The 25,190-nt window shown below is 42.3% G+C and overlaps 1 protein-coding gene across 15 annotated transcripts in view; it reads right to left on the bottom strand.

Annotated features, from left to right (window-relative positions):
* LOC129178106 (multiple C2 and transmembrane domain-containing protein 2-like) overlaps positions 1-25,132 on the bottom strand; it is a 44,618-nt gene extending 19,486 nt beyond the window's left edge. For 3 of the 15 annotated variants that reach the window (XM_054769917.1, XM_054769916.1, XM_054769915.1), the window contains exons 1-10: positions 24,978-25,132; positions 13,426-13,929; positions 9,753-9,864; positions 4,986-5,128; positions 4,815-4,891; positions 3,860-3,974; positions 2,278-2,310; positions 1,020-1,190; positions 817-947; positions 553-739 (exon numbers count right to left, since the gene is read on the bottom strand). In XM_054769917.1, the coding sequence (XP_054625892.1) occupies positions 553-739; positions 817-947; positions 1,020-1,190; positions 2,278-2,310; positions 3,860-3,974; positions 4,815-4,891; positions 4,986-5,128; positions 9,753-9,864; positions 13,426-13,893 (1,437 nt within the window). In that variant the 5' untranslated portion in view covers positions 13,894-13,929; positions 24,978-25,132. Of the gene's footprint in view, positions 1-552; positions 740-816; positions 948-1,019; positions 1,191-1,277; positions 3,595-3,859; positions 3,975-4,814; positions 4,892-4,985; positions 5,129-9,752; positions 9,865-13,425; positions 13,930-20,996; positions 21,146-24,977 lie in introns of those variants that run through there. The other 12 variants (XM_054769908.1, XM_054769912.1, XM_054769910.1 and 9 more) reach the window with 10 other exon arrangements.
* Positions 25,133-25,190: the final 58 nt, after the last annotated feature.

Below are 25,190 nucleotides of genomic sequence, written 5' to 3'. Positions count from 1 at the left end.
ACGAATTTGATTAAAATTACCGTGACAAAATATGACGGGACAGACTTCACTGCTGCGGGGGCTGCAGCATTGTCTCCAAGGGGCGTCAGAAGCCTGCCAGGGAGGCGCAGCAGCTTGAGAAAAATACTGTAAAGACCTACTATGCTAAATTTGATTACGTTCAAAAGGCAAAAATAAACTGGATTTGAATTCTTGCGCAGAGCAAAGAGCAGAAAACATCCGCTCCAGAAAACGTGTTTTCAATGAGGAGGGGAGTCCCCAACCGTATTATGTTCTCTGGGGGGGGGGGGCTGACTGTGCCAAACTTTGAAAAATCCCGCTGCAGTAAAAAGCCTTCATTAAGAGGTCTGTCCTAATACTTTTGTCCATATTGCACATCCTGGCGCGCCCATTGAGCCCATTTTCAGACATGTGCTGCCATCTAGTGGCTTTCGGCATGTTTGCCATGATGAAAAATGGAGAAAAACAGCAAACTCTGAAGGGAACATCCTTGAAAGAACACGTGTATTGATATATCTCTACATGCACACGGGCAACACTGCTGGTACTGACGTAGTTGTCCAGGTGGTCCTGCCGCTGGCGGGGTTCATCGAGGGGCGCGGCGCAGAGGTCCGAGATGGAGACGCCACTGCACGGACAGAGCGTGACCAGGAAGACCAGACGTCCTCTGCACTGGTCCAGCGAGACCGTGAAGAGTTGCCTTTTGTGGAAGGGAACGCCGGCCAGGTCCACCTCACACCTGTGCAGACAATCCCACTCAGAACCAGCAGGACCACACAGCGATGAAGAAGATGTGAACATTGACTGCAGACTCACATTCCCAAACACTCCTCGGTTCGTCGTCCTTCTTTGGACCAGAGCTCCGCCTCCAGGATGCTGGGACTCTCTGGGAACTGGTTGAAGGTGAACCTCTCTCTCCACTGAGGCTTGGCCACTCGGCCGAGGTTCTACAGGGCACACTCTTGTTCACATCAGGCTCCGAGTGGACCACAACCGGCATGAGAGTTCCATTCGCTTACCTTGCTTTTGAATCGCTGCTCCCCCAGCCGGAAGCGGACAAACAGCTGCCCGCCCTGCGTGTCCGGCGGCATGTCCTGACCCTCCACCAACGTCACCGTCACCACCGAGCTCCACAGCTGACTCTTCCTCAGCGCCTCGGACAGACGGGAGCTCTGGTGAGAAGAACCCGACTGTAGGAGACGGAACACGCCACATCAGAACATTCCACGTGCAAATGCGTCTCTTGCGTCGGACCTCATGAGATGGTGCAGGTGTACCTAATGTTGTGTCTCACAGGGCTGGATGAAGCTGGAGTGCAAATGTTGCCACATGCGTCATGCGTCATGCAGACGTGCGTGTAAGACAAACGGCAGCCAACTGTGCTGGTGTGTCTAATAAAAGGGACGTACAGGAGGTCCACGTCTACGTACGACGACGCCGATGAAAGTTTCTACCTAAACGAACAATGAACAGCTAAGTCGCTTATCCCTGTGGTCGTCTCGCACACTGGAAGGGACGTTGCAAAGGAGGGAGAGATGGGCTCACTGGCAGGAGGAAGTGTCAAGAATGACACCACTTCACTGCTTGGTTATGACTGTCCATTTCATGCAGCAGATCCTTTCACACGCTCAAGAGACACCAGCTTTATCCTTCATCGTGGTTCAAGCATCGGAGCTGCACAGGCTACGTTCCGAGTGGCGTGTTTTAGTGCACGCACGTCCCTCCTCAGATGCTTCACACGCATTTCCGTGTGACTACGGAAGAAGACTGCTGCTGTGCGTGCTCTCCCTCACGTGTTTGTGGAGGCTTCAAGGGTGTAAGTCAGTAGGTTTTGGTCTAAATGAAGGTGATTTTATGCTTCCTTTTTAGCAGGAGTGCAGCCAGGAATTCTGGCTCCCATAAAAAAAAAATCATGTTTCCCCCCCTTATTAATTAATTACTAATTTTATTAGTAATCACCCATTTTTTGGGCCCCTTGGCAGCCAAGGGCCTTTGGAATTGTCCTGACTTGTCCCCTTTATCCGGCACCCCTCCCCAAGGAACTATTCATAACAGCATTATTAGCATGACACTGTTAGCCAGTAGCATCATAAACACATTGGGAAACGTCTCATTAACCATGTGATCGCTATGAAGTTAACCAATGAATTATGTTCCATATTTCAAGTCAATTCAAAAACGGTGAGAACTTGTGAGACACTCTGATCAAAGGTCAACCAGCTGACGTCCCAGGCTGTGGAAGCATGAGGATGTCAGTTTGCTGGGGGTGCGTCTTACCCGACTGCTGCGCTTTCGGATTTGAGGCCACCGCTGCAGGTCGGAGCATGCATGTTAGGTGCAGAGGACAAATGACAAGAGTGAGGTTAGTCGGCGGCGGGCGGCAACAGCGGAGCAAACATGTGAAGGACATAAAGGCAAAGTCAGTCGTGGCCCCGCCCCTCGGTCTACACCCACGAGCCAACAGAATGAGCGGCCAATGTTTTCATTGCAACAATAACTCTATTTGCACCTCATTTGTGGAAGGTTGCACAAATTTGGGACGGTTCAGTGTGCGCTTCTTGTCTTTGTAGGCACATCAGAACGCTTTACTCGTTCATGCGACTTCCTGAAGTCACAACACGGCAATAAAACAGTGAAGGCGAGAAGAGATGACAAGGCTGCAGGGGTGTCCACGCCTACTGAACAAATGAAGGGCGTGAGGGCCGCTTGGAGGTTTAGCAGAGCAACACGTGTGCAGGTAGGCACAGTACACGAAATGCGACTAAAAATGACATTTTATTCCATCATAATACCAGTTTATTCTTGCTCGTCATTCGATCAGGACTTTTTCCCTGAATATTTGAACTTTATTCCCGTACAACAGCTGTCTTTTCCATTTCTAGTGTTTTTCCATTTCGGCTTTCCTCTTGTAAATTTCTTCTTGTAATTATAACTTTTATCTTTTAAAACAATCCCTTTTTCTTGATTTCAGCATTCTTTATTCTCATAAAATTGCAACTTTTTTCTCATTAGAAAACTATTTTTTTTCTCTTATTTTGACTTCACTCTGGTCAAATTTCTGCTGTTCATTTAGAAAAATCATTTTCTTGTATATTTTCTTCTCTTAATATTTAAACATGTTATACATTTGAGTTATAAAGTTTCCTCATTGTTGTTCTTGAATATTTCAGCTTCATGCTACTGAAAGGATGTTTGATCTATTATCATCTAGCATAGAAGATCTGACTTCATTCTTGTGAACTGATGGTTTTATTTCCTTGCGAGATGACAACTCTTCTCTTCATATTTTGACTTTGGATTGATTGTTTTGAAGTTTCCTTGTTAAATGACATTTTTAGACTGTGCTGCGGGCCCATAAAATCACAGCCGCAAATGGCCCCCGGGCCGCACTTTGGACACCCCTGATCTACTGTGTAAATAACAACAATAGCAAATAGGACACACGCTCGTAGATTCATTAAACTCCCCACCAGTGTCATCTGCAGCTGTTAAGCCTACTTTGGTCAGTTTGCCCCCCAATGAGGGAGGTGTCCGCTAAGTAGCAGGACACTGACCATCTGCACTGGCAAAGACCGACTCTGCCCCCCAGGGGCGGTTCTAGCTACGGGCCATACGGGCAATTGGCCAGGGCGGCATTCTCTCTTGGGGGGTGGGTGTGGGGAGCGCTACTTACAAAACTGTTTCTGTAAAGAAAAACTAGTAGTGTAAATGTGTAAAAAGCAAAAAGCATCGGCCCCCCCAGGGCGCCGTTCAAGCCAGAACCGCCACTGCTGCCCTTGAAAGGCCTGCTAGCACGAAGCTGCATCATCTGCTGCCATAGAAGCCATGCAGACAAAACATGGAGAACAGCGCCCCCTACTGGTCCTCGTCTGCTGTCCACGTCTCTCTGCACGAGGCTCATGTCCACCAGAAGCACGCCCATGTCCTCCTCCAGGCTGTTGGGGTCGTCCAAGGGCAGGGACAGCTCGTTGACCCTGGATTTCAATTAAGAAAATATCACATTTCTTTTCGTATCCTTCAGGCAATTGATAAACTTGGCTGAAAAAGATGAGCACACGAACGCATCATTCTAATGCTTTGTTGGGGTTCAGTGAGTTCTCTGCTTATTTGCCCCTCCCATTTTGCAATCAAACCAATAAGTGCTGATGACTTTATTTTCCCATTTATTATTGAGGGTGACATTTTCACATGAAAACATGAATCATCTTAATAGAAGAAAGTTTTTGGTGCTACTTCTGCCTTGTATATTTCTAGATTATAAATATGCTAAGAAGAGGGTATTTAAAGGGGCGTTTCCTCTTGACTGACCTAAACGATGCCAACGTGTCAGATAACGAGGTCTGCGCATTCGGAAGTGACGCCTGAAAGCAGTTTTGGACGGCTCTGCACGCTGACTTTTTTTTTTAACACAAGAGTTCCACGGACGTCAACGCAACTTGCTGAAGTCCGACACCTTTCCAGCGTCACTTGGTCGTGTTGAAGAGTCAGAAGAGCAAGCTGTCAGTAACAATGTATCAGCTGTGCTTCTTTTGTCTACGTGATGCGCGGTCTGGAAGATCTAGAAAGCTTTCTGTGCGGGACATGGTGTGGAGCTGCTCTACAGGAGGCCCCACAAGGACTATCCTTCAATTCAGGTCATCTGAAAGTGGGCGATGAATTTCAAAGAGAAAATGACAAGAAAGACATGAAATCTATTTCGTACGGAGGACAAGGAGATGGTTAGTGTTAGTGAGTCAGTTTGCTTCACTAAAACCAATCATTCTCTTTCTTCTATTGTGCACTCAAACCACGTCAGCAACAATGACAGCACGCACTTGTCCATGCTCAGGTCACTCAGGAGGACACTAGCCGAGCCCATAAAGTCATCCGTCGTCAGGTCGCGGTCGTACACCTGTGAAACGGCGGAGGTGGTTACCGTGGCGCCGCTGCTGGGCTGAGGACACAAAGAGGGCTAGAAGGTGGACATGTCGGTCCAAGTCACCCACCTTGATGTAGAGCCTCTGGCTGAGGTTCCTCACGGGGATGGAGAAGTTCTCGCTCCATGTGGGGTTGAGGTTCTTGAAGACCACCTTACTCTTGTAGATGGTTTTACCTTCCAGTTTGAACTTCACATACGGGTCGCTGGTGCCTGGGAACCACAACAGCGAGTTCCGAGTTACTATGCCAACCACGTGTCTGCTAAATGGTCCATGTCATGTTGACGCCATCAGCCTTCAGGGTACAACTTCAATGTCCCTGAGCAACCCCCCACATGACGTACTGTTGTGAGGAAGTGAAAATGCTCATTTGTTCACTTGGAAGCATCGGCAGGTCACATTTACCGAACTCAAAACTCCTTCAATCAAAACATCTCAACAGGTCAAGTTAAGGTCAACATAGCAGCCCTTCCACAACTCTCACAGCCAATCAACTTGTGAGTTTGTGGAGTTTCTAGCCTCCCGGAGCTGCTCCCCCCCTCACAGATCTTTTGCTTGAGGATGCTCCAGGTTCTCAATAGGGTGGAGGTCAGGAGGATGGAGGCCACACCAGGACTTTCTCTTCTTTTCTGCCCGTAGCAGCCGAGGACGCAGAGGCATGAGGTGCACGGTCATGCATGAGGATGATTTTGTTACAGAAAGCACGGTTCTTCTTTTTGGACCATGGAAGAACATACTCAACAGGGGTCGTTTTCACACCTTCATGGGCCGACGGGTTCCCTCCCCGTGATTCTGGCCCAAAACACGAGTCCACCACCTCCTTGCCGACGTCGCAGCCTTGTTGGGACACGATGGCCGTCCACCAAGCATCCGCCACTCCACCCATCTGCACCACCCAGGGGTGCACGGTGAACACGACTGTTTGAAAACGAGTCTTCATGTATTTGTGAGCATTTAAGGGTGGCCCAATAGAAGCTTTTGGAGGATGCTACACCTTGAGGAGGTACCAGCAGCTTCAAATACCCGTTTGCTGCTTCGTAACGGAATTTTTGCAGCTCCTCTCCTAATCCCATGTATCTGTCTGGAAGACACCTTCCTCACTGCCTTCATGTGTCTCAGATAGTACGAGGACCACGCCGTGTCCAAGACATTCCACTGTTTCAGGCTTTTCGGCACTAGAGATCCTATTTCCTTCCCATATTGCTGAACGGTGGTCTGCTTAATAATGTGGAACATCCTTCTTACATACTTTTTCCTTTTTACACTTTAATTGCACTCACCATGAGAAAAGTAAATATTTCCCCTTTATGACACTTAAAGACAATTTGCAGAAGAACTGGGAACGCGGTGTGCAAATAAATCTCAGTAATAATACAATCTGGAATTTGACCATCATTTTTTGGGAAGAACACGCCTTTAAAGTTGCACCCAACTTCACAGATCATCAACCAGAGAAGCATGAAGACATCTTCTTGCCTGAATGCAAACTTGTTTCTCAACTTGCAGTGGAAGTTGCAACATCTGCTTTTCAGTTCAAAAAGAGAACTCCCTCCCAGCTGGTCTAAAGCAAACATGGTGGTTTCAAGATGACATCCTGAACTTTGATCAACAGCAGCACTCAGGTTCCACGCTATCTCCCTTCAGCGAGAGTAAATACACCAGAAAGCGCAGCGGGCCACCTGCTAGGCGCTGCAGGGTGCGGCCCAGACAGGTTCAAATACGCCGCTATGGGATCAATGCACTCACCTGTCAGAAATGTGCTGTGTTGTCACCTGACACTCCTGCCTGTCAATCACGAGTGCAGACAGGACGCATCGCTCGTACTTTATGTGCTGTTAAGCAGCAGCTGCTGCATGATGGGATGATCAGTCACTACGTTTACACGCACAAAAACCCTCATTACTGCATGAGTTTGGTGAAAACCAGCTTTCTGAAACGCATGTAAACACCTTGGTGGGGTTAAAGGTCCTACCCTGCTCATTTCAGGGGCTTTTAAAATGATATTGGATGCCAGTGGGAACTATAGTACATTTCGTTTGATTGAAATACTCCATCAGTCTGAAATGAACGTGTGAATGGTAAATCTGCATTCCTCTCCTCTTGGCCGCAACACTCGGATTCCGCAGCCTAGTCTGTTGCAATTGGTCAGGGGTCGAGGGTCAGCTCCAGCCACGTGTCCCACCTCCGCTCAGAGCTGCATAGAGACACGCCCACTCAAGCGGGCCGATATCGGCATAAATATGACATATCAATTCATATCTGTGTTGGTTTTTCAGCCTTAATGATATTGGCGCACGAGTGTTGAGTACAGCTGCTAACTCACAACAGGTCATGCTTCCCAGATGACGGTAAAACTAAATCCAAGTTGGCTCATCTGTTTACCTGACAAAGCATCTCCCAAGGTTCAAATATTTACCACAGGGGAGGGGGGAGGGACCTTTCAGTGGTTTAAATCCTCTTGGGTAACTCCCTTAGCTAAAGCCGTTGTGTAAGACTTTGTTGGTGCTTTGTGTCAGTTTACATCCTACGCACTTCCAAGGAAAAGGGCACTTCTGTTTGGAATGTTGCCCATCATCCACAATCCTCACGTGAGACATGAAACACGTCTTTCTCTTTTCTCTGCTTTCTAAAGATATAAAAACAGATAAAAAGAGGCAGCTAATGAATGCATGTAATGGGACGCACCTATTCCGCCTCCAAAAAGCACCAACAAGGCTCCATTTCCATCATGTGGTCTGCATATGAAGCACATTGCTATTATTATTAACGTTGTTACGCCCAAGAACTACCTTACTGGCATAGTGACACCTCGCCATACCATAGTAGCAGCTAGCTACTCACCGGCTAGCGACTAGCTTCACCACAAAGTAGCCAAAGGTAATGCCACCACTGCTGCTGCGTTGTTTTTTTTGACACGAGGTGCAGCGTTCCTTTCTATGTTGCTATGTGAAATCAATGCACACAGGAAGGAAGTTCCCAAAATGCTCCAAGTATTCCATGTGATCATGAATGTAGCTGATACTACACGCTCATGGCATGGATGGAACACCTTTCTGGAGGTGTTTTACGTCATTCAAAACGTATTTATACGTACTGATACTTCTTTTATACAATAAAACAATTTAAAAGAGGCGACTTTTCGAGCGGTTTTAAGCCATAAAAACGGCCACAACACAATCTACGCCTGTGCCGGCGTGCGTACTGCGGGGGCCGATGAAGGCGTGTTGACAGCAAGATGATAACAGATCAAGGAATCTCGGCTGCGCTTGTGACAGCGAGTGAGCAGGAAGTCAAAAGTGCAGTGTCAGCGATAACGGAGACAAACAGTGAATGTGGTTTTCATTCAAGATGAATAGAAAACATCCGTCCTGGTGGTGATGAGTGTGTGTTCCAAAGTCACACAACGCTACTTTATCTGCCATTTGGCTCCCAGTTAAAAACAGGATGCAAAAATGATGCAATTCATGTCCACTGGACTTGGAGGAAAGGTGGCGCGCACACAAAAGAGGAGCTCAGCAGGTTTTGGTGAGAATCTGCAGAAATGTGCGGCTAAAAGAAATGACTTTGAAGTTTTCAGTCGTCATGACAGCAACCATCAGTGACCTCCAGGCCTCAACATCATCGCCTGTACCAACCTACTCCATCCAAAGTGCGGCCCAGGGGCTACTTGCAGCCCAGCGCTGCTTTTTTATTGGCCCGCGGCACATTCTAAAAATATAATTCAACAAGAAAACTAAAAACAACAACAACAAAAGTGGAAAAATCTGCAGTCATTTGACAAGAATAAAGTCAAAACATGAAGAGAAAAAAGTTGTAATCTAACGAGAAAAAGTCAGAATTTGACAAGAATAACGTGACAAGAATACCATGAGAAACATGTTGGTAGCATGAGGCTGACATATTTAAAATACCTCATTTTGGGAAAGTTGTAATATTATGAGAAACAAACAACACAAGCAATAAAGTTGTCATTTTTGAAAATTAGGAATAAATATATAATTTAATAAATATAATATTATGGGAATAAAGTTATAATATTTGTTGTTTAAATGACGGTAAAAATATTGGGAAAATAAAAAAACAACAGAAAAACAGCAAAATTGGGAAAAGAGAGCAAAGACCCATCGATCGGCCACCGATCAGTATCGGCAGATTTCCCTGGAAAAGCAAGTGTGGGCATTTTGCTTTATAGCTCTGCCCCCATTGCAGCACCCAGCCTATGGCGACCGTCTCCCTTCTCAAAGCCACACCAAGCACGTCTGCCGTGTGGGACTTCCTGTCGTCGTGAGAGTGATAGAAGTTTTGCACGCTGCAAAACTCACCTTAAAAAGCTTTAGTTTGGTGCGGCATTTGGAGGGGTGGGCACTTCGAAGCTCACCGTGTGATCATCGGTCGGGTGGCGGCCTGAAAAGCGGTTGGATTTGTCAAACTGAATGTGATCTGCATCAACAGTGGCGGAGCTACGGGTGGGTGGGCCACCCCAGGTATCAACTTATCACCCCCCCATGTGAGTAATGGTCTCACCTTGTTAGCATATTTACAGTACACGTGTTGCTTTACGTGGCAAACTTGCATCCTTTCATGTTTCGCTATGTGCCCTCGCTGGTAAAATGTAAAAAGACAAGGTGCCAGCGTACACCACGCCACCCTGCTCCTCCCCCCAGAAGGGACTATGATACAGAAGAAACAAACACAGGTAAGATGTTTGACTGTAGTGAATGCTTAGCATGAATCAAGCCCATCACCCCAGATAGGACTCGAACCCACAACCCCTGGCTTAGGAGGCCAGTGCCTTATTGCTTAGGCCACTGGGGCGCTGCTACGGGGGCCTCTTACCACAGCGGTCCCTGATGACCAGGTTGCGTCCTCCCTTCAGGTTGATGGTGAGCAGAAAGGACCGCAGAGACGCCCTGCTGCCCTCAGAGACGCTGGGAGGCTCCATGTCACCCTGGACACACAAAACACACACGCCAGCATGACTCCACAAATGCCTTTTGCTTTTTCTTTCTCTTTGTTGTGATGCCACCACAAAAGGGCGCCATGTGACCATGTGACCATGTGACCACAGAACAAGAAATGAAACTTACTTCTGTCCTGGCTGCTCAGTACCACATGGCTAAGCTGCCAGCAAGCCAACAGTAGTAATCGAGAGTAACAGAGTAACAGCCAGACAGTAGTAATCGAGAGTAACAGAGTAACAGCCAGACAGTAGTAATAGAGAGTAACAGAGTAACAGCCAGACAGTAGTAATCGAGAGTAACAGAGTAACAGCCAGACAGTAGTAATCGAGAGTAATAGAGTAACAGCCAGACAGTAGTAATCGAGAGTAATAGAGTAACTTTGGACTTTATTCTTTATTCATAACGTAACTTTTTCCACAGTTCCAAGTTTATTTGTGGTGTAGTTTAGTTCTCATATTATTAGCACTTTTTCTTGAATATTTCCACGTGATGCTACTCAACTTGCCTGTGATATTCGGAGTTGCTGTTGTTAATGGGTTTTTTTTTAGCTTTTTCTATTTATAGAATGTGGCACGGGCCAATACAAAAACACAGCCGCCCCCAGGCCACACTTTGGACACCCCTGCTTTCAGCTATCAGAGCAAAACATCCACATTAGCAAAGCAGTGTCGTATTTCCTAATATATCTCATTATTAACTCATCACTTTTATTTTTACAATATGCCGACGTGCTGCAGACCAAAAACACCCCCCAGGCTGTACTGTGGACACCCCTGCCATGCATGGACCATGACAAATGCTCTTGTACTACCTTGGCTTCCAAATCCCACTTCCCAGCTGCAGGGCAGCCCTGGAGTCCCGCGTACTTCTGCTTTCAGTGCAAAGTGATATTTCACGTCCCGTCAATCCCTGAGGTTGAAGCTTGACAACAGACGACACCTGCGAGCACGCAAACGCATCATTTGGGAGAAAAGACAAGTGGACGGTGCTCACCCGGCGTCATGTCCTCCCAAAGTGTCAACTGACTTTCAAGTTGAGAAGCTCTGAACATCAGCCCCTCTCCATATGCTGGGGCGGGGGTGACATAAGATATGTTGTCTTTTGTCCACGCCATGGCTCTTTGTCAGCACCGTATTTGCTCAACGCCACGCTTCCGTATCAGTCCGACTTTCCACGACGGTGGCAGACACGCCTTGAAAAGACTCCAGTCTGATTTGGTTTGGTTTGGTTTAGTTTATTTGAACATGAAGGTTCCAATGGAATACATCTCATGAATCATCCTTTCACACTTCCACATGTCCAAAAGGAGTAGCAAGAAGCAAAGCTTATTTAATCCTACCCCCCATCAAGTCCCAGTGGGACCTGGGTTCCTCCTGGTCCACAACAATGCCCGACCTCATGTGGCTAGTGTATGCAGGTAGTTCCTGGAGGATGAAGGAATTGATACCATTGACTGGCCCCCACGTTCACCTGACCTAAACCCAATAGAACACCTCTGGGACATTATGTTTAGGTCCATCCGGCGCCGCCAGGTTGCTCCTCAGACTGTCCAGGAGCTCATTGATGCCCTGGTCCAGATCTGGGAGGAGATCCCCCAGGACACCATCCGTAGTCTCATTAGGAGCATGCCCCCACGTTGTCAGGCATGCGTACAAGCACGTGGGGGCCACACAAACTACTGAGAATCATTTTGAGTTGCTACAATGACATTTTAGCTAAATGGACCAGTCTGCTGCATCATTTTTTCACTTTCATTTTTGGGGTGTCTTTGATTTCCCCCCTCTATAGGGTGATCATTTTCATTTCTATCAAATGATGTGGCATCATTTTGTTACTAATACATCACCCACTTATTATCAGGAAACATATTCAACATCATTTTTCCCCCCAGTTTAGATCTGATGTGTTTTCCAAGTGTTCCTCTCATTATTTTGAGCAGTATATATATATATATATACATTAATAATAATAATAATAATAAAAATGAATAAATAAATGTTTAAAATATGAATAAAGAACAAAACCTTTTTTTTTTTAACAAAACAAAAAAAATAGCAAACCTGACAGAAGATCATTGTGATGATGAAGACTCTTCTTCCTTGTATTTAGCAAACACCAACTGCTTGTATTGTTTATGAATGTGCTCATCTCTGTACTTTGTTGGACTTCCTTACTCAATCCCTTCCATCATTTCATTCCACACACGGAAATGCTGTGGCTTTTCAGCGTTGTTCTCGCATGTTCTTGCCGGAGCAATCCCATCGAATGATTCTTTTTCTTTGGACTTGTCTTTATTAAGTCATTCAATCGCAGCCATTTCCCAAACCTCATCCCTTCATAACTCCAGCGTTCAGGTGTTATTTCAATCCTGTTTAGGCAGCACAGCAACATCACCAGAACTCATGTTGCTGGTTGGTAATCCTGCTACAAATTACCGTCAATAATCAAGACTGTCGACGTTTTTTGAGAGGATGTTTTCATGATTGTCATGAGAGGTGTAATTCACATTAGAACCACCAGATGGAACCGGAGTACAGTGTACCGCTGCCTGGATAGACCCTGTCTGTCAATACCAATAAGTTATGTTGTTACTGTCACTCATGTGGGGGGTCGTGTTTGAGCTGGGTCACATATCTGTGGTGGCAGAGGAAAACGCAATGTTGCTGTTTGTCTTGTCGTCTTTCACTGGGTTGTACAGTTGAGGACCTGCTGTTTGGGACACGTGCACGTACGTCTCGCCAGGCAATTCCTACTGTCTGTCAAACATTTGTAACATTTCTCCAAATGTTAGCTTGTCAACCGTATTGACAGGTTTCAGATGTCTTTGGCAGTGTAGCGAGCGACACCATTTCACACCGTCTGGTTTCACATGTTTACAAACGCCTCAGGAAGCTGACTGTCAGGACGAAGGCTCTGCTGCACCTCGCACTGGAGCTGTGGCGTTCGCTTTTGTGCCTTCATTCATATTAGCATTTCCTTGCTAACTTGCTAACTGCTATAGTAGCCCCGCCTCTCAGACAGTGACGGCCACGTTTGGTGGAATCCAGCACGCTTCCACTCAGACACGACCTCCTTCACAAAGAGTGATAAATCAGGCATGTGCAAAGTGACTGACTGTGTTTGAGTAGAACAGGTACTCTGTGACTTTGCACTCCCGGTTAAACCTGCTGGCAACGCACGCACACACGCACGCACACGCACACACACACAGTGAAGGAATGTTGACAGTGAAGGCTGCAGGTTGGGATTTTCGCGCCAAGCCTGGATGAAGAACTGGAAGTACTGGAAGTTGTGCGGCTCGTAGGAACCAAAGCGACGTGAAGAACATGCTAGCATGCCAGATAGCCTTGATGGTGGGGGCGGAGTCGAGTGCTGCATTGTTAAACGACAAAGTCTTCTGTTGACTCAGCTCTGTTGATTTTAGCAGGGCTGCTAACTTTGGGTAAACGTCCTGAGCAAACGCACCTGACGGTGGTCATGTGACCTGTGACACCTGACAGCACCGGATGTGTCGAGCAAGAAAAGGAGACCGTCGGGGCTTTGCGTACCTGAGAGGCGTTGAAGGTGGGGTCCGGGCTGTACACCGTCATCATTTCGGGCAGGGCGAGCTCCTCGGGCTCGATGCCTCGCACCGATGGGCTCCTCCAGTCTGGGGAGCAGTCGTCCATGTGCACACTACTGAAGGACTCCTGAGAGGACAACCAGTCTGGGCAGTCTGCAGGCACGCTCAGGCTGTTTGCACTCCCTAGAGCTCCGCCTCCTCGGGCATGATGGACCAGTGGCGTGGAGGGGCTGCTGTAGCTGGGGGCGGGGCTCTTGTGGAGGCAAGCGCCGGAGGAGACGTCCTGATTCTTCACGTCTCTCACGTCGGGGACAGAGAGGCTGAGGCGGTGGTGGTCGGTGGCGGGCCGCAGGCGGATGACGGCGGTCTGCCTGGCGCTCGTCTTTTCCCGCCGCGGGCTGGGCAGCATCTTGCGGCGGAGGTACTGCAGCATGCTCGGCTTCTTGACATCCATGACGAGAGGCGGAGTTTAGCACATGGTCACTGGCATCTACGGGGAAAGAAAATGTTCAGTCAAGGTTCCATCCATCCATTTTCTACGCCGCTCGTCCTCACTACGGCCGCTGGAGCCTATCCCAGCTGACTTTGGGCGAGAGGCGGGGTACACCCAGGACTAGTCGCCAGCAGGTGAGGGTAGGTTAACCAGCTGTTAATACTAGTACCAAACTTAGAGCTTGGTTATTTGCTTTAGTAGACCATGCATGTGGTGATTATAGGTTACTAACTATAGCTTAGCAACTATAGCTTAGTAACTATAGCTTAATAACTATACCTTAGTAACCATAGCTTAGTAACTATACCTTAGTAGCTATAGCTTAGTAACTATACCTTAGTAACTATAGCTGAATAACTATACCTTAGTAACCATAGCTTAGTAACTATACCTTAGTAGCTATAGCTTAGTAACTATACCTTAGTAACTATAGCTGAATAACTATACCTTAGTAACTATAGCTTAGTAACTATAGCTTAGTAGCTATACCTTAGTAGCTATAGCTTAGTAACTATAGCTTAATAACTATACCTTAGTAACTATAGCTTAGTAACTATACCTTAGTAGCTATAGCTTAGTAACTATAGCTTAATAACTATACCTTAGTAACTATAGCTTAGTAACTATACCTTAGTAGCTATAGCTTAGTAACTATAGCTTAATAACTATACCTTAGTAACCATAGCTTAGTAACTATACCTTAGTAGCTATAGCTTAGTAACTATACCTTAATAACTATACCTTAGTAACTATAGCTTAATAACTATACCTTAGTAGCTATAGCTTAGTAACTATACCTTAGTAACTATAGCTTAGTAACTATACCTTAGTAACTATAGCTTAGTAACTATAGCTTAGTAGCTATACCTTAGTAACCATAGCTTAGTAACTATACCTTAGTAGCTATAGCTTAGTAACTATACCTTAATAACTATACCTTAGTAACTATAGCTTAATAACTATACCTTAGTAGCTATAGCTTAGTAACTATACCTTAGTAACTATAGCTGAATAACTATACCTTAGTAACTATAGCTTAGTAACTATAGCTTAGTAGCTATACCTTAGTAGCTATAGCTTAGTAACTATAGCTTAATAACTATACCTTAGTAGCTATAGCTTAGTAACTATACCTTAGTAACTATAGCTTAGTAGCTATAGCTTAGTAACTATACCTTAGTAACTATGCCTTAGTAGCTATAGCTTAGTAACTATACCTTAGTAACTATAGCTTAGTAACTATAGCTTAGTAACTATACCTTAGTAACTATACCTTAGTAACTATACCTTAGTAGCTATACCTTAGTAACTATACCTTAGTAACTATACCTTAGTAGCTACAGCTTAGTAACTATAGCTTAGTAGCTATAGCTTAGTAACTATACCTTAGTAACTATAGCTTAGTAACTATAGCTTAGTAACTATACCTTAGTAACTATAGCTTAGTAACTATACCTTAGAGGCTATAGCTTAGTAACTATACCTTAGTAACTATGCCTTAGTAGCTATAGCTTAGTAACTATAGCTTAGTAGCTATAGCTTAGTAACTATACCTTAGTAGCTATAGCTTAGTAACTATAGCTTAGTAACTATACCTTAGTAGCTATAGCTTAGTAACTATACCTTAGTAACTATAGCTTAGTAACTATACCTTAGTAGCTATAGCTTAGTAACTATAGCTTAGTAGCTATAGCTTAGTAACTATGCCTTAGTAGCTATAGCTTAGTAACGATACCTTAGTAACTATAGCTTAGTAACTATACCTTAGAGGCTATAGCTTAGTAACTATAGCTTAGTAACTATACCTTAGTAGCTATAGCTTAGTAACTATACCTTAGTAACTATAGCTTAGTAACTATACCTTAGTAGCTATAGCTTAGTAGCTATAGCTTAGTAACTATACCTTAGTAACTATAGCTTAGTAACTATAGCTTAGTAACTATAGGTTACTAACTATACCTTAGTAACTATACCTTAGTAACTACAGCTTAGTAACTATACCTTAGTAGCTATACCTTAGTAACTATAGCTTAGTAACTATAGCTTAGTAACTATACCTTAGTAACTATAGCTTAGTAACTATACCTTGGTAACTATAGCTTAGTAACTATAGCTTAGTAACTATACCTTAGTAGCTATAGCTTAGTAACTATACCTTAGTAACTATAGCTTAGTAACTATACCTTAGTAGCTATAGCTTAGTAGCTATAGCTTAGTAACTATACCTTAGTAACTATACCTTAGTAGCTATAGCTTAGTAACTATACCTTAGTAGCTATAGCTTAGTAACTATAGCTTAGTAACTAAACCTTAGTAACTATAGCTTAGTAACTATACCTTAGTAACCATAGCTTAGTAACTATACCTTAGTAGCTATACCTTAGTAGCTATACCTTAGTAACTATACCTTAGTAACTATACCTTAGTAACTATAGCTTAGTAACTATACCTTAGTAACTATACCTTAGTAGCTATAGCTTGGTAACTATACCTTAGTAACTATAGCTTAGTAACTATACCTTAGTAACTATAGTTTAGTAACTATACCTTAGTAACTATAGCTTAGTAACTATACCTTAGTAGCTATAGCTTAGTAGCTATAGCTTAGTAACTATACCTTAGTAACTATAGCTTAGTAACTATAGCTTAGTAACTATATCTTAGTAGCTATAGCTTAGTAACTATAGCTTAGTAACTATACCTTAGTAGCTATAGCTTAGTAACTATACCTTAGTAACTATAGCTTAGTAACTATACCTTAGTAGCTATAGCTTAGTAGCTATAGCTTAGTAACTATACCTTAGTAACTATAGCTTAGTAACTATAGCTTAGTAACTATAGGTTACTAACTATACCTTAGTAACTATACCTTAGTAACTACAGCTTAGTAACTATACCTTAGTAGCTATACCTTAGTAACTATAGCTTAGTAACTATAGCTTAGTAACTATACCTTAGTAACTATAGCTTAGTAACTATACCTTGGTAACTATAGCTTAGTAACTATAGCTTAGTAACTATACCTTAGTAGCTATAGCTTAGTAACTATACCTTAGTAACTATAGCTTAGTAACTATACCTTAGTAGCTATAGCTTAGTAGCTATAGCTTAGTAACTATACCTTAGTAACTATACCTTAGTAGCTATAGCTTAGTAACTATACCTTAGTAGCTATAGCTTAGTAACTATAGCTTAGTAACTAAACCTTAGTAACTATAGCTTAGTAACTATACCTTAGTAACCATAGCTTAGTAACTATACCTTAGTAGCTATACCTTAGTAGCTATACCTTAGTAACTATACCTTAGTAACTATACCTTAGTAACTATAGCTTAGTAACTATACCTTAGTAACTATACCTTAGTAGCTATAGCTTGGTAACTATACCTTAGTAACTATAGCTTAGTAACTATACCTTAGTAACTATAGTTTAGTAACTATACCTTAGTAACTATAGCTTAGTAACTATACCTTAGTAGCTATAGCTTAGTAGCTATAGCTTAGTAACTATACCTTAGTAACTATAGCTTAGTAACTATAGCTTAGTAACTATATCTTAGTAGCTATAGCTTAGTAACTATAGCTTAGTAACTATACCTTAGTAACTATAGCTTAGTAACTATACCTTAGTAACCATAGCTTAGTAACTATACCTTAGTAACTATACCTTAGTAACTATAGCTTAGTAACTATACCTTAGTAACTATACCTTAGTAGCTATAGCTTAGTAACTATACCTTGGTAACTATAGCTTAGTAACTATAGCTTAGTAGCTATATCTTAGTAACTATATGTTACTAACTGCACCTTAGTAGCTATAGCTTAGTAACTATAGCTTAGTAACTATACCTTGGTAACTATAGCTTAGTAACTATACCTTAGTAACTATAGCTTAGTAACTATACCTTAGTAGCTATAGCTTAGTAGCTATTGCTTAGTAACTATACCTTAGTAACTATACCTTAGTAGCTATAGCTTAGTAACTATACCTTAGTAGCTATAGCTTAGTAACTATAGCTTAGTAACTAAACCTTAGTAACTATAGCTTAGTAACTATACCTTAGTAACCATAGCTTAGTAACTATACCTTAGTAACTATACCTTAGTAACTATAGCTTAGTAACTATACCTTAGTAACTATACCTTAGTAGCTATACCTTAGTAACTATACCTTAGTAACTATACCTTAGTAACTATAGCTTAGTAACTATACCTTAGTAACTATACCTTAGTAGCTATAGCTTAGTAACTATACCTTAGTAGCTATAGCTTGGTAACTATACCTTAGTAACCATAGCTTAGTAACTATACCTTAGTAACTATAGGTTACTAACTACACCTTAGTAGCTATAGCTTAGTAACTATACCTTGGTAACTGTAGCTTAGTAACTACAGCTTAGTAACTATAGCTCAGTAGCTATAGCTTAGTAACTATAGCTTAGTAGCTATAGCTTAGTAACTATACCTTGGTAACTATAGCTTAGTAACTATAGCTTAGTAACTATACCTTAGTAACTATAGGTTACTAACTACACCTTAGTAACTATAGCTTAGTAACTATACCTTAGTAACTATAGCTTAGTAACTATACTTTAGTAACTATGGCTTAGTAACTATAGGTTACTAACTATACCTTAGTAGTTATAGCTTAGTAACTATACCTTAGTAACTATAGCTTAGTAAGTATAGATTAGTAAGTATCAGTTAGTAACTATATCTTCGTAAGTATAGGTTAGTAAGTATCGGTTACTAACAATAGCTTAGTAAGTATAGGTTAGTAAGTATTGGTTAGTAAGTATTGGTTACTAACTATACTTTAGTTAGTAAAGGTTAGTAAGTATAGGCTAGTAAGTATCAGTTAGTAAGTATAGGTTAGTATGTATCAGTTAATAAGTATAGGTTAGTAAGTATTGGTTACTAACTATAGCTTAGTAAGTATAGGTTAGTAAGTATAGGTTGCTAACTATAGCTTAGTAAGTATAGGTTAGTAAGTATCGGTTACTAACTATAGCTTAGTAAGCATAGGCTAGTTAGTCAGTATCGGTTACTAACAATAGCTTAGTAAGTATAGGTTAGTAAGTAGCGGTTACTAACTATAGGTTAGTAAGTATAGGTTAGTAAGTATCGGTTACTAACTAGAGCTTAGTAAGTATAGCTTAGTAAGTATAGGTTAGTAAGTATAGGTTAGTAAGTATAGGTTAGTAAGTATAGATTAGTAAGTATAGGTTAGTAAGTATAGCTTAGTAAGTATAGGTTAGTAAGTATAGCTTAGTAAGTATAGCTTAGTAAGTATAGGTTAGTAAGTATAGCTTAGTAAGTATAGATTAGTAAGTATAGGTTAGTAAGTATAGCTTAGTAAGTATAGCTTAGTAAGTATAGCTTAGTAAGTATAGGTTAGTAAGTATAGCTTAGTAAGTATAGATTAGTAAGTATAGGTTAGTAAATATAGCTTAGTAAGTATAGCTTAGTAAGTATAGCTTAGTAAGTATAGGTTAGTCAGTATAGGTTAGTAAGTATAGATTAGTAAGTATAGCTTAGTAAGTATAGCTTAGTAAGTATAGCTTAGTAAGTATAGATTAGTAAGTATAGGTTAGTAAGTATAGCTTAGTAAGTATAGATTAGTAAGTATAGCTTAGTAAGTATAGGTTAGTAAGTATAGGTTAGTAAGTATAGGTTAGTAAGTATAGATTAGTAAGTATAGCTTAGTAAGTATAGCTTAGTAAGTATAGCTTAGTAAGTATAGCTTAGTAAGTATAGGATAGTAAGTATAGATTAGTAAGTATAGGTTAGTAAGTATAGATTAGTAAGTATAGGTTAGTAAGTATAGCTTAGTAAGTATAGATTAGTAAGTATAGGTTAGTAAGTATAGCTTAGTAAGTATAGCTTAGTAAGTATAGGTTAGTAAGTATAGGTTAGTCAGTATAGGTTAGTAAGTATAGATTAGTAAGTATAGCTTAGTAAGTATAGCTTAGTAAGTATAGCTTAGTAAGTATAGATTAGTAAGTATAGGTTAGTAAGTATAGCTTAGTAAGTATAGATTAGTAAGTATAGCTTAGTAAGTATAGGTTAGTAAGTATAGGTTAGTAAGTATAGGTTAGTAAGTATAGATTAGTAAGTATAGCTTAGTAAGTATAGCTTAGTAAGTATAGCTTAGTAAGTATAGGTTAGTAAGTATAGGTTAGTAAGTATAGGATAGTAAGTATAGATTAGTAAGTATAGGTTAGTAAGTATAGGTTAGTAAGTATAGATTAGTAAGTATAGGTTAGTAAGTATAGCTTAGTAAGTATAGCTTAGTAAGTATAGATTAGTAAGTATAGCTTAGTAAGTATAGATTAGTAAGTATAGCTTAGTAAGTATAGCTTAGTAAGTATAGCTTAGTAAGTATAGATTAGTAAGTATAGGATAGTAAGTATAGATTAGTAAGTATAGGTTAGTAAGTATAGGTTAGTAAGTATAGATTAGTAAGTATAGGTTAGTAAGTATAGCTTAGTAAGTATAGGTTAGTAAGTATAGGTTAGTCAGTATAGGTTAGTAAGTATAGATTAGTAAGTATAGCTTAGTAAGTATAGCTTAGTAAGTATAGCTTAGTAAGTATAGATTAGTAAGTATAGGTTAGTAAGTATAGCTTAGTAAGTATAGATTAGTAAGTATAGCTTAGTAAGTATAGGTTAGTAAGTATAGGTTAGTAAGTATAGGTTAGTAAGTATAGATTAGTAAGTATAGCTTAGTAAGTATAGCTTAGTAAGTATAGCTTAGTAAGTATAGGTTAGTAAGTATAGGTTAGTAAGTATAGGATAGTAAGTATAGATTAGTAAGTATAGGTTAGTAAGTATAGGTTAGTAAGTATAGATTAGTAAGTATAGGTTAGTAAGTATAGCTTAGTAAGTATAGCTTAGTAAGTATAGATTAGTAAGTATAGCTTAGTAAGTATAGCTTAGTAAGTATCATTGCAATGCCAGCAGTCATTATAATATCATATGGCAAACTGCCCTGTAAAGTTGCTACCACGCTACCACGCTGTCATGAAACAGAAGCTGGGCGATGACACCAAACCTGAAACTCACCTTTCCAGCCTTTGACCACAACAGTAAATCCAGCACCTTCCACACAGAAGAAGTCACAGCAGGCTTGGTGCACACACACTCACTCCGTGTTTACAAAACAACAACGGGAGGAGTCACATGGTTGGCTGACCACGTGGGACACAACAAACCCCTGCACCGCGCCTGCAGCAAAAAGTCACACATCCGCAGCCGACCCAAATATGAGGATTAGCATCACGGCTGTGCAGACGGAGGCCAGCAGGAGGAGCAAAAAACACCCTAACCCTACCAACTAACCCTCCTGCCAAAAACCAACCCAGAGTGCAGACGCAAACAGTGACCGGACTCAGAATCAGTCTGAAGCATCACACACGTCACACAATACACACGTCAGGTTGGTGTGCTTGTAGAACGACACCTCGCCACAAGGACGCGCCACTGAGCCAAAAAGCAGAAAAAAGCCAGTCCTTCATAATCTTCTTAGATGAAAGGTGTTCGGGGTGGACTGGGATCCAGCAGCTTTGACCCACTAGAACTCCACGCGGCAGCTTAGCCACCAGGTAGCGTTTGTTGCTATGGACACACGTTCTGCTCGTGGGCGTGAATGACATGCGTGGAGAAGATGAACACCAGCCTTGCCTTTGTGGTGAAAGGTTGCCAAGCAGGTTTCATCACGTGCATCTCGTCCACTGAGTGCTACTTGTCTCCTGCTCGTGCCCGAGCGCCAAACGACCTCATCCCGATGTACACGTGCAGCAAGAAGACCTCCGTGAGAGTCCGGGCAAACAAACACGTGTGATGCAATGCTTTGAAGACGCCAAAGGACACCAACACGCATCAGTAAACGTCAGCAGGCACAACACGGTTGGAGGACGCGTGTGATAAGAAGTGCTGTTTTTACCATGGCCGCAGTTTGATCCTGGAACAGATGATTTCTATGCAAATGTTTTCTTTAATCCAACATCTCATCCAAAATTCCACTGTAATGAAATCAAAATGTGTTATTCTTTTCTACCGGAAAAGAAGCGTCCTACAACAAACCTCCCTCTCGTTTTGACCGATGCCAGCAAGCTAGAAGGCACGATGATTGTAGCTGCGCCCTCTGGTGGTTGCTGTTAGTGTTGCTTCTCAATGACAACATGCTTTGATTCATGACGTTCCCAATCGGCATGCGCAAGCCTGTCACCATACCACATTTTGCTGGTCCATAATTGTGCTGCAAATCATCGTCGATCGTTGATTTCATCGACATTCTTTCACACCATTTTTTCATTATTGTCATGAGAGGGGTAATTCACATTTGAACCACTAGATGGTACCCTAGTATAGTATTTTTTCACTGTACTTTTCTTAGGCGATGTTAAAATCTCGTCTTGTCCTTGTGCACTTCACATGAGTGTCTTGTGACACCGCTACTATTTACCGTGATGCGGCCTGTACGAGTTACTAACTCTTACTTTTATGCCAAGTTGTGGGTTCAATCCTCAGTCCTTCTGTGATCATGTCCAAGTATCAAAGCGCTTTCAGGGCCTGGGAGGTGAAATGTGCTATGCAAGCAAAAGACAACCATTTCTAAAGTAAAGTGTGCCAATTTAGTCCTAAAAAGGATACTAACGATGCAAGGCGGAAGGGAAAGTAGTTCCTGCCAAGGTGGTGATATTGTTCAGACTCTGTATCTGTTTAAAAATGATACTTCTTATCAACACTGCACAGCTGAAATGAGACAGTATCACATGATTCCTTCTAACTGCTTCTCCCAAACACTCATCTCCTCCTCAAAGAGTCACAACATGAGAATCCACACCAGGATTGGAAACCTTCCCTCACTCAATGCCAAAGTATTTCTACATCTTTGATACGTCTTTCATGTTCTTTGGCCGTGAGAAGCAAAAAGAGGTGACGACGCACGTGCACAATAAAAGAGGTGACTTTTCAAGCACATTTAAGCCATAAAAACGTCCACAAGGTGGCAGAAGTGCTTTTGATGAGCTCGGCGTGGATCTTTTGTGTGAATTAAGAGCAAGGAGGAAGTGAGAGAGCGTGGAGGAGTGTAGCTTGCAGAAGGCTACGCAAATTTAAACGTGCACACACACAGTTTAGTTCCAAATGTGGAAATTATAAATAGTTGGTGTTGTATTTGTAAATTTGCTGGTAAAGTCATGCATCATCTTTTCCTGAAACCTGCCCAAGTCTACCGCTGATTACTACAGAAGGAAAAAGGTAGAAACAACCTTTGTTTTCCTGATGAAAGACGGGAGTGTAACGTTTCCTTTGGTAGTGTCCATGTTTATATGAGCATACAACACAATGCTCTGTGTGCCTTGAAAGATCAGTCCAAGCGGTCTAAAATGGCCGCTACTGAAGGGGGTGTCTTTTGAAAAATGGCTGGAATTGAATGAGTTCATATCGGGGTTGTGGATATTTTGGTATCACAAAAGTAGAGACGATGTGTGTGAAACCGGAGGACGATGCTAAGTCATAAGACGTCCTTGTCCTCGCAGACAATCCTACCAACACGAGCGGAGTGTTTCGTCAGACACGTGGAGAGAAGTGATTTGCTCTCCCCCCCCTTCATTCTTGAAGAGAAACAACGCTTGTCAGAACACGACCACCAGTTATTTCCCCATCAGTCACACTATGCAACAGGAAACGGGCCGCCGTGCTTAAAGCCGTCTCAGCTGATGACTCTTGTTTAAAGTGGAACGTTCCATGTGGGCTTTAAGCATCCCAGCCTGCAAACACCAAACACACTCACTTCTAAGTTGAAAAAAATTACTTCTTTATTAAGTTACAGGAGCCTCTCTTCAATGATCAGCGACACTAAATCAACGCCTGCCCGCTTTGTGCTTTGCATGGAAGTGATATTTGTATAAAAATAGCACATTAACGGCAGCAACTCATTTATTTCATTCACTATGTTAACATTTTTGGTGTAACTAACGCATGCGCGCCTCTTCAAGCCACGCCTCTGTTGTGACGACAGACTGACAGACCACACCTCCTCATTGTCACTCGCTACAGCGAGGCACATTCAGGGACACGCCGAACATCATCACAACTTTATTACGCGTTCATGTTTGGTCGAAATGAACACAAAGACCAAGAAAAACTGTAAGTGGATATTCTTATCACTCACTAGCATAACGCTTACTAAGGAAGTACAATTTGCTGCATTTGAATATGCTGGGAAATCAACTACACTTGAGACAGTGCATTCGACTTTAAAAAAAGGACATGGTGTCTTTGAACGCAACCCCCCATGGCTCATAATGACTGTTAAAAGTGTCACTGAAATGTTTTGCTGCTATTAAGGAGGGACTGATGTTTTCAGGCATACGTGCTCTCTTTTAGCATGACTTACATTTTCTAGCGGTTCATACATACATAATCTATCATGTCATTTATCTTTTTTCGTTCATAAATAGTTAAAAAGTCCATACTTCACACATAGTTGCAGATGGTGATCAATCACGATTAACTCATTTGAAAATTGATTAAGTGGATTCATTTTTTCTCATTTGGCTGCTCTAATAAATAAGAGAATTCCCGCTACTTCAGTCAAGCAATAACGCTGCTGAACAGCAAGCGTCATAGCCTAGCCTGAGCACATGCTAATACGCCCCCTAGTGGCTGTGAGCAGACCATGCGATGATGTCCGAGCAGCCTGATGGGACGTGTTGTAAGTGCTTACAACTTTCACTAAATGACTCCATTTACTGGGAAAGGTCCAAGACGCGTTTAAAAAAAAAGCTTACAAAGTTTTAATAAAGGTCGACGTCATCACACACACACACAAGAATGGTTCAAACGTAGCAAAGTGTGGAAAAAACGGTGGACTTCAACGTCGCTTAATAGTACAACCCGGAAATGGTGTCTTTTCTACAGTTTCCCCACTTTTGTGGCCCCAGTACAGAGAAAGAAGTTTCTGAGCTCAGGTGACGCACACCTGGTCGTGCCAGCTAACGTAAACCAAAAAAGTAGCAAATATTTACTTTTATTTACCTTTGAGTCGACGACGAGGAACGTCCCACAAGTGTCCGTCTGTCCCTCCGCGGCTGAGACACATCGCGGTAACGTAAACCTGACAGAACTTCTCCTCCCTCTTTTCCGCTATCCACAGTCAAACGGCAGTCGCGGTAGGCGTCTGGCTTCCGTTACATTCCACAATAAAAGCAAAAATGATCGTATCAAATCAACTCATTCTATTGGGGACTG

Source organism: Dunckerocampus dactyliophorus, chromosome 3, assembly GCF_027744805.1.
Source record: "Dunckerocampus dactyliophorus isolate RoL2022-P2 chromosome 3, RoL_Ddac_1.1, whole genome shotgun sequence".
NCBI classification, from domain to species: domain Eukaryota; kingdom Metazoa; phylum Chordata; class Actinopteri; order Syngnathiformes; family Syngnathidae; genus Dunckerocampus; species Dunckerocampus dactyliophorus.
This window is presented reverse-complemented; position numbering and strand designations above follow the sequence as displayed.